Source organism: Piliocolobus tephrosceles, chromosome 7, assembly GCF_002776525.5.
Source record: "Piliocolobus tephrosceles isolate RC106 chromosome 7, ASM277652v3, whole genome shotgun sequence".
In the NCBI taxonomy this organism is placed as follows: Eukaryota; Metazoa; Chordata; class Mammalia; order Primates; family Cercopithecidae; genus Piliocolobus; species Piliocolobus tephrosceles.
The window spans coordinates 8,434,718-8,444,688 of NC_045440.1; the positions used below are offsets into that span (position 1 = coordinate 8,434,718).

Sequence of the window (9,971 nt, forward strand, 5' to 3'; positions counted from 1 at the left end):
GGAAAACGGCGAGGGGGGAGGAGGGAAAGGGGAAAACAGGGAGCGGGGGGAGGAGGGAAAGGGGAAAACGGAGCGGGAGGAGGAGGGAAAGGAGGGTAGCAGAGGGATCACACACAGCTGTCCATGTGTTATTGTAAAGACCTTCCTAGGATAATGGTTGGATGAAATTGCAGTGCCTTTTTAGAGAGCAATTAGGTAGGATGTAGCAACACTAAAAGGCACAAATTCTCTTCGTCAACAATTCTACTTCTGAAGATTTGTCCTATATAATGTAGACTCCTGCTAATTCGTAGATAGAGGCAAAAGATTTCATTGCAGCATTATAGAAGATACTAGAAACACCCTAAATGTCCCTGGACAGTAGACTGGCTAAATAAATGTTGTTATGTCTAATCAGCAGAATAGTACACACCTTAAAAAATTAAATCTGATTCATATATGCCAATGGAAGAGCCTCAGAAATATACTGTTAAGGCTAAAAAGCCACATATGCAACATGCAAATAATATCACCAATCATTAAAATGAGAAAAGAGAAAAATAATCACATATATTAAGAGTACATTGTTGGAAGGACAATTTTTAAAACCCTCAACTCTAAAGAGGAACTGCCTCGTAGGGCAAGGAATGATTATTTTAATTTTTCTTTATATTATTTGTTTTCATACCCCTTAATGCCATTTTAATTAGCACTATGTGTGTATATTAACCTTCAGATTATTAAAACAAGGGTAAGTAACTGAAATTAACCAGGAGCTGCAGACATGTAATAATGTCACAGTAAGTTTGGTTCCGTAATTCACAAACACCTTCTTATGTGGTGTTCTTTGTTTTCATGTGAGGTGTCTTGGGACATGTAGATTTTCCAGCATTTTATTATTTGAATTTTGGTATCTATTATGGATGAAAGTATGTAGCTTTGTTTTCAGATAAAAGAAAGTAACTGTGGTTAATGTAAGTAAAATACACATTTATAAGAATGAGGCAGAGAGTCCCAGAATTACAGAAACTTGGAGATCAATGTATGGCAACATAATGGAAACTAAAACATATTTGGGTGCTGAAATGCTATAAAGACAAAACTTTTTTTTTAATTTCGCAAATATACATTGAGCATATACTATATTCTAGCTTTTATTTCAGGTTCTGAGGATTGAAGAGGAAAGCTAACTAAACCAAACCAAACAAAACAAAACAAAAACCCTGGCTTCAGGAAGCTTCTATTTTTGTGACTATGAGTCCGAGTGAACATTCCCCCTGTGCCAGGCATTGTTGTAAGCCCTTGAGATAAGTACTGACATAGGATTTTCACAACCAACCCATGATTGGTGCCTGAGGAGGGCACCACTGCTCTCTGTTCGACAGCACCAGCCCTGGTCACCGGACATCACTACTGTTACCACTGCTGCTGCTGGAACCACCCTCAGTGCGCGCGCACACACACCCACCCTCAATGCGCGCACACACACACACACCCACCCTCAATGCGCGCGCACACACACACACACACACACTTACTTTGTCCCCAGGGTTCTAGAACCCCTTCAGCCACGGAACAAATTTTAAACCATCACAGAATGTTCTGCATCCCTCACTTCCAATACAGTGCCTGGGGTGGGAACACCCAGTTGGCTTCACTCACTGCACGTCCATAACCTGGGTGCTCAGATTGCAAGAGAGCAGACGTCTGGCATTTTCCTTCTGCATGATGATGGAACAGATCTCAAAAAGATATGTAGTTGTAAAAAGCCAACATTATTCCAAAATATGTTCCTATTGGACGTTAATATTGCAGGCAGTCGTAATCCTACATCGATTGAAGCAAATGGCAAATAATGTCATTTGAAAGTTTTTATATGAAAATTAAAGAATGTTGATACAAATAGTGATTTAAAGATTTTTAACATTTGATTGATTTTTTGCATTTCTGGTTTATAAAACAATAAATAAAGCAACATCTCTTTGAATTTGACATTGTATAAATTCTGGAAATATGAAAACCAGGTCAGCTTCTTCTCAACAATTCTGTTATACTGAGATGGTGCCAATCATAATTCATTGCCTACCTGCATTAAGTGACTCCATGCAATTAGGCCAAATCCATCTCAAAATTATATTTTGTTAGTACACTCTTCAAGAACTTGTTTTCTTCTTTGGCAACAGTTGCTTAATAAATGTTTGTGGATTTGAATTTTTAATGCTTTCCTCTCAGTGCCATGCAATGAGACACTCCATAGTCATGTATTATAGAATGGATGATTCTGTCACCTTCATGATACGTGAAGTATTTACATTTACCTTCCTTTCTAATGGATAAAAGGTATATCTTAGGCCGGGTGCAGTGGCTTAGGCCTGTAATCCCAGCACTTTTGGAGGCCGAAGCGGGCGGATCATTTGAAGTCAGGAGTTCGAGACTAGTCTGGCCAACATGGTGAAGCCCCATCTCTACTAAAAATACAAAAAATAGCCGGGCATGGTGGCAGGCACCTGTCATCCCAGCTACTTGGAAGTCTGAGGCAGGAGAATCACTTGAACCTGGGAGGCGGAGGTTGCAATGAGCTGAGATGGCTCCACTGCACTCCAGCCTGAGCGACAGGGTGAGCCTCTGTCTCAAAAAAAAAAAAAAAAAGAAAAAAGAAAAAAGAATTAATTAATTTAAAAAGTTGCATTTTAACATTATTTTGTGTCTTCATGGAAACTTGCATTGTGACGTTGAACTATAATTTTTTTGAGTATTTCTAAATGCTGATGTGAATTTCATAATCTACCTAAAGTAAAAGCAGATCAGATAATACCATCCTATTCACATATGAAGAATGCAATGCCATTTGTATGCATAACTGGGATAGTTACATAATTTCAATGACATATTTTGCTGAGTCTGGCCTTAAGACAGAAAAAAAACGGCAAATATTACTGACCTCTGAATATAGAAAAAATATACAAATGTCTTCAGTTAGTTTTTGTGAAAATACCTATAACTATAAACAAAAGTCAGGATGTAAAGTGACCCTTTTGCCTTTCTCACATTTTAAATGTTGGGACTCTTTCATAGTATTCTCCATGATTAGTAGGAAATAGTCAGTTTTTTGTCTTGGTCATTAAGTGGATATTAAAATCTTTAGAAAAGAATATCAGTTGGTTTCCTGTGAAATGGTAACTCCATCTGCTTCTTGTAGAGTTCATACCAGTTTATAAAATGTATCAGACTTATTTCTTTAAGCAGAGTACAGTAACAACAAATTAAATATTTCCTTTATCTTCCAGATCCCTTAAACCCAGATCAAGACTCTTCGAATCATTACCACGGCACCAGCAGTGGCTCTGTGGCGGCTGCCATTCTGGTTCCTTTCTTTGCTCTAATTTTATCAGGGTTTGCATTTTACCTCTACAAACACAGGTACTGCAGAAACACCATCTATTTGAGAATGTCGTGAGTGTGAACTCTGGGTTTAAGTAATGGGCATGGTCTTGTGCTCACATGCACACGTATTTTATATTACTCTGCAATGTTCTTTATTTTTTTAATCAGCTTTTATTTTGAGTTCTGGGGTACATGTGCAGGATGTGTAGGTTTATTACCTAGGGAAACGTAAGCCATGGTGGTTTGCTGCACAGATGAGCCCATCCCTCAGGTATTAAGCCCAACACCTATCAGCTGTCCTTCTTGATGCTCTCCCTGCCCCCAACCCCCTACAGGCCCCAGTGTGTGTTGTCCCCCAATGTGTCCATATGTTCTCATCGTTCAGCTCCCACTTACAAGTGAGAGCAATGCTCTTTCTTACACTAACAACGCTTATTTGTCAAGATTTTTTGTTGTCTTTTTTGTTGTTTTCTGCCCTACTTTTTAAGCAGGATACATCTAAGAAACAAGAGAATAAATGACTGAGTTGAGAAATAATTTGTTTTTTTCTTTCATGTTCAATTGAAAGAAGAAATAAAGGATTCTATCTCTATATTCAGGCTCCATGGCCAGCCATGAGAACCTTTAGAAGGTATTTCAACCTTCCAGCAAAAGGTTGAACAGAATGTTCTCTATGGCCACTTTCAACTCTGTGAGTCTGTGATTGATCATTGTTTCACTGATTTCTTCCTTCAGCAAATACAAATGTAGCTCTTTATATGTACTAAGCAATATAGACGTTCCATCTCTTGAAAAACTGTTCTGAATATCCATTAATTTGCAAAACTCTACTAACTGCAAAATATCAAAACTTGGGGACAAACAGCATTAGTGAACTAGATCCTTTCCTTGGGATTAATGTGGATGCCAAAAAAAAAAAAGGATTATTTTGGAGGAACTATAAACTCCTTGTACATTGTATCCATATATGGATAATACATTTCCTGGAGGAATCTGGAAATGCCAAACTACTCTAAAATACTATTTGAAATGGTAGCATTAACTACAAATAATAAGAAGTAAATTATGATCCCCTGAAATAAAATTACATAGGTTAAATAAATATCAGTATATAATACGAATATTTCACTTAATTCTGGTTAACAGAAAACAGAAAAACTGTCATGATTTTTTTTAATAACTCATGAAATAGCCTCTTTAAATATGTGCTTTCTTATAGTCACTTTTGAAATACACAGTAGAGAGAATGTTGCTTCACACGTGTATTAGCCGCTTGTACCTATGTCTTCCATTCCCTATGACTGGTAATGTTCTTTCTTTAAGAACATGACTCAGTGAAAAAACATTTCAGATGATATTTACAAAATGAAAGATTGCCACATCTGTATTAATTTTTTGGAGGAAAAAAAACCCAAAACACACAAGTCTGATGAGCCTTACCCTTGAATTTCTGCTCAGGACTAGTTTAAAATGTAGTGAATGTAGAAGGATATGCCACTACCTTATCCAGTAAGATGCCATAAGTAGAGGGGCTTCTCTTCTTAAAGGCATATGCATTAGAAATGTATCTTCTTTCAAAGGTTCCTTGGGATCATATAATATCCTTATAGAGACACACACTGTGGGAACTTATAATTCCTACAAATTTATTTTTGCTTTTGATTGGCATCCACATTAACCCCAAGAAAAGGGTAAAGTCCATTAAAGCTGTTTTCCCTTAACTTGCCTGCAAAGATGCAAACCTTCATGTAAGTCTGGGATTGTCTTGGCCTTTAAAAAGATAATCCCACATAATTATATATGCATATTTATACACAAATATGACTTCTGATTATATCTTAACTTTATGACAATGTAGCATTGGGGGGTATATTCAACATACACCACAAGCGGGTCGGGGGCGGAGCAAGATGGCCGAATAGGAACAGCTCCAGTCTCCAACTCCCAGCGCAAGCGACACAGAAGACCAGTGATTTCTGCATTTTCAACTGAGGTACTGGGTTCATCTCACTAGGGAGTGCCGGACAATCAGTGCTGGTCAGCTGCTGCAGCCCGACCAGCGAGAGCTGAAGCAGGGGGAGGCATCCCCTCACCTGGGAAGCGCAAGGGGGAAGGGAATCCCTTTTCCTAGCCCGGGGAACTGAGAAACACAACACCTGGAAAATCGGGTAACTCCCACCCCAATACTACGCTTTAAGCAAAGGGGCACACCAGGAGATTATATCCCACACCTGGCCGGGAGGGTCCCACGCTCACGGAGCCGCTCTCATTGCTAGTATAGCTGTCGGTGATCTAACCTCAAGGCAGCAGCGAGGCTGGGGGAGGCGTGCCCGCCATTGCTGAGGCTTAAGTAGGTAAACAAAGCTGCTGGGAAGCTCGAACTGGGTGGAGCTCACAGCAGCTCAAGGAAGCCTGCCTGTCTCTGTAGACTCCACCTCTGGGGACAGGGCACAGCTAAACAACAACAACAAAAGCAGCAAAAACCTCTGCAGACACAAACGACTCTGTCTGACAGCTTTGAAGAGAGCAGTGGATCTCCCAACACGGAGGTTGAGATCTGAGAAGGGACAGACTGCCTGCTCAAGTGGGTCCCTGACCCCTGAGTAGCCTAACTGGGAGACATCCCCTACTAGGGGCAGACTGACACCCCACACCTCACAGGGTGGAGTACACCCCTGAGAGGAAGCTTCCAAAGCAAGAATCAGAGAGGTACACTCGCTGTTCAGCAATATTCTATCTTCTGCAGCCTCTGCTGCTGATACCCAGGCAAATGGGGTCTGCAGTGGACTTCAAGCAATTTCCAACAGACCTACAGCTCAGGGTCCTGACTGTTAGAAGGAAAACTATCAAACAGGAAGGCCACCTACACCAAGACCCCATCAAGTACGTCACCATCATCAACGACCAGAGGCAGAAAAAACCACAAAGATGGGGAAAAAGCAGGGCAGAAAAGCTGGAAATTCAAAAAATAAGAGCGCATCTCCCCCTGCAAAGGAGTGCAGCTCATCACCAGCAATGGATCGAAGCTGGTCTGAGAATGACTTTGACAAGATGAGAGAAGAAGGCTTCAGTCCATCAAACTTCTCAGAGCTAAAGGAGGAATTACGTAACCAGTGCATAGAAACTAAAAATCTTGAAAAAAAGTGGAAAAACTGACAGCTAGAATAACTAATGCAGAGAAGGTCATAAACAAAATGATAGAGATGAAAACCATGACACGAGAAATACGTGACAGATGCACAAGCTTCAGTAACCGACTCGATCAACTAGAAGAAAGAGTATCAGCGATTGAGGATCAAATGAATAAAATGAAGCGAGAAGAGAAACCAAAAGAAAAAAGAAGAAAAAGAAATGAACAAAGCCTGCAAGAAGTATGGGATTATGTAAAAAGACCAAATCTACGTCTGATTGGGGTTCCTGAAAGTAAGGGGGAAAATGGAACCAAGTTGGAACACACTCTTCAGGATATCATCCAGGAGAACTTCCCCAACCTAGTAGGGCAGACCAACATTCAAATTCAGGAAATACAGAGAACGCCACAAAGATACTCCTCGAGAGAAGAGCAACTCCAAGACACATAATTGCCAGATTCACCAAAGTTGAAATGAAGGAAAAAATCTTAAGGGCAGCCAGAGAGAAAGGTCGGGTTACCCACAAAGGGAAGCCCATGAGACTAACAGCACATCTCTCGGCAGAAACTCTACAAGCCAGAAGAGAGTGGGGGCCAATATTCAACATTCTTAAAGAAAAGAATTTTAAACCCAGAATTTCATATCCAGCCAAACTAAGTTTCATAAGTGAAGGAGAAATAAAATCCTTTACAGATAAGCAAATGCTTAGAGATTTTGTCACCACCAGGCCTGCCTTACAAGAGACCCTGAAGGAAGCACTAAACATGGAAAGGAACAACCAGTACCAGCCATTGCAAAAACATGCCAAAATGTAAAGACCATTGAGGCCAGGAAGAAACTGCACCAACTGACGAGCAAAATAACCAGTTAATATCATAATGGCAGGATCAAGTTCACATATAACAATATTAACCTTAAATGTAAATGGACTAAATGCTCCAATTAAAAGACACAGACTGGCAAACTGGATAAAGAGTCAAGACCCATCAGTCTGCTGTCTTCAGGAGACCCATCTCACATGCAGAGACATACATAGGCTCAAAATAAAGGGATGGAGGAAGATCTACCAAGCAAATGGAGAACAAAAAAAAGGCTGGGGTTGCAATCCTAGTCTCTGATAAAACAGACTTTAAACCATCAAAGATCAAAAGAGACAAAGAAGGCCATTACATAATGGTAAAGGGATCAATTCAACAGGAAGAGCTAACTATCCTAAATATATATGCACCCAATACAGGAGCACCCAGATTCATAAAGCAAGTCCTTAGAGACTTACAAAGAGACTTAGACTCCCATACAATAATAATGGGAGACTTCAACACCCCACTGTCAACATTAGACAGATCAATGAGACAGAAAGTTAACAAGGATATCCAGGAATTGAACTCATCTCTGCACCAAGCAGACCTAATAGACATCTATAGAACTCTCCACCCCAAATCAACAGAATATACATTCTTCTCAGCACCACATCACACTTATTCCAAAATTGACCACATAATTGGAAGTAAAGCACTCCTCAGCTAATGTACAAGAACAGAAATTATAACAAACTGTCTCTCAGACCACAGTGCAATCAAACTAACACTCAGGACTAAGAAACTCAATCAAAACCGCTCAACTACATGGAAACTGAACAACCTGCTCCTGAATGACTACTGGGTACATAACGAAATGAAGGCAGAAATAAAGATGTTCTTTGAAACCAATGAGAACAAAGATACAACATACCAGAATCTCTGGGACACATTTAAAGCAATGTGTAGAGGGAAATTTATACCATTAAATGCCCACAAGAGAAAGCTGGAAAGATCTAAAATTGACACTCTAACATCACAATTAAAACAACAAGAGAGGCAAGAGCAAACACATTCAAAAGCTAGCAGAAGGCGAGAAATAACTAAGATCAGAGCAGAACTGAAGGAGACAGAGACACAAAAAACCCTCCAAAAAATCAATGAATCCAGGAGTTGGTTTTCTGAAAAGATCAACAAAATTGACAGACCGCTAGCAAAACTAATAAAGAAGAAAAGAGAGAAGAAACAAATAGATGCAATAAAAAATGATAAAGGGGCCGGGCGCGGTGGCTCAAGCCTGTAATCCCAGCACTTTGGGAGGCCGAGGTGGGCGGATAACGGGGTCAGGAGATCAAGACCATCCTGGCTAACACGGTGAAACCCCGTCTCTACCAAGAAAAATACAAAAAACTAGCCGGGCGAGGTGGCGGCAACTGTAGTCACACCTACTCGGGAGGCTGAGGCAGGAGAATGGCGGGAACCCGGGAGGCGGAGTTTGCAGTGAGCTGAGATCCGGCCACTGCACTCCAGCCTGGGCGACAGAGTGAGACTCCGTCTCAAAAAAAAAAAAAAAAAAAAATGATAAAGGGGACATCACTACCCACAGAAATACAAACTACCATCAGAGAATACTATAAACACCTCTACACAAATAAACTAGAAAATTTAGAAGAAATGGATAATTTCCTGGACACGTACACTCTTCTAAGACTAAACCAGGAAGAAGTTGAATCCCTGAAGAGACCAATAACAGGCTCTGAAATTGAGGCAATAATTAATAGCCTACCAACCAAAAAAAGTCCAGGACCAGATGGATTCACAGCTGAATTCTACCAGAGGTACAAGGAGGAGCTGGTACCATTCCTTCTGAAACTATTCCAATCAATAGAAAAAGAAGGAATCCTCCCTAACTATTTTATGAGGCCAACATCATCCTGATACCAAAGCCTGGCAGAGACACAATCAAAAAAGAGAATTTTATACCAATATCCCTGATGAACATCGATGCAAAAATCCTCAATAAAATACTGGCAAACCAATTCAGCAGCACATGAAAAAGCTTATCCACCATGATCAAGTGGGCTTCATCCCTGGGATGCAAGGCTGGTTCAACATTCGCAAATCAATCAACGTAATCCAGCATATCAACAGAACCAAAGACAAGACATGATTATCTCAATAGATGCAGAAAAGGTTTTTGACAAAATTCAACAGCCCTTCATGCTATAAACACTCAATAAATTCGGTACTGTTGGAACGTACCTCAAAATAATAAGAGCTATTTATGACACACCCACAGCTAATATCATACTGAATGGGCAAAAACTGGAAAAATTCCCTTTGAAAACTGGCACAAGACAGGGATGCCCTCTCTCACCACTCCTATTCAACATAGTGTTGGAAGTTCTGGCTAGGGCAATCAGGCAAGAGAAGGAAATCAAGGGTATTCAGTTAGGAAAAGAAGAAGTCAAATTGTCCCTGTTTGCAGATGACATGATTGTATATTTAGAAAACCCCATTGTCTCAGCCCAAAATCTCCTTAAGCTGATAAGAAACTTCAGCAAAGTCTCAGGATACAAAATTAATGTGCAAAAATCACAAGCATTCTTATACACCAGTAACAGACAAACAGAGAGCCAAATCATGAATGAACTTCCATTCACAATTGCTTCAGAGAGAA

The 9,971-nt window shown here is 40.2% G+C and overlaps 1 protein-coding gene across 1 annotated transcript in view; it reads left to right on the plus strand.

Moving 5' to 3' along the window:
- Positions 1-9,971, plus strand: part of CSMD1 (CUB and Sushi multiple domains 1) — a 2,063,566-nt gene that overhangs the window by 2,050,406 nt on the left and 3,189 nt on the right. The window contains exon 68 of the mRNA XM_026453909.1: positions 3,267-3,399. Within this exon, the coding sequence (XP_026309694.1) occupies positions 3,267-3,399 (133 nt within the window). The remainder of the gene's footprint in view (positions 1-3,266; positions 3,400-9,971) is intronic.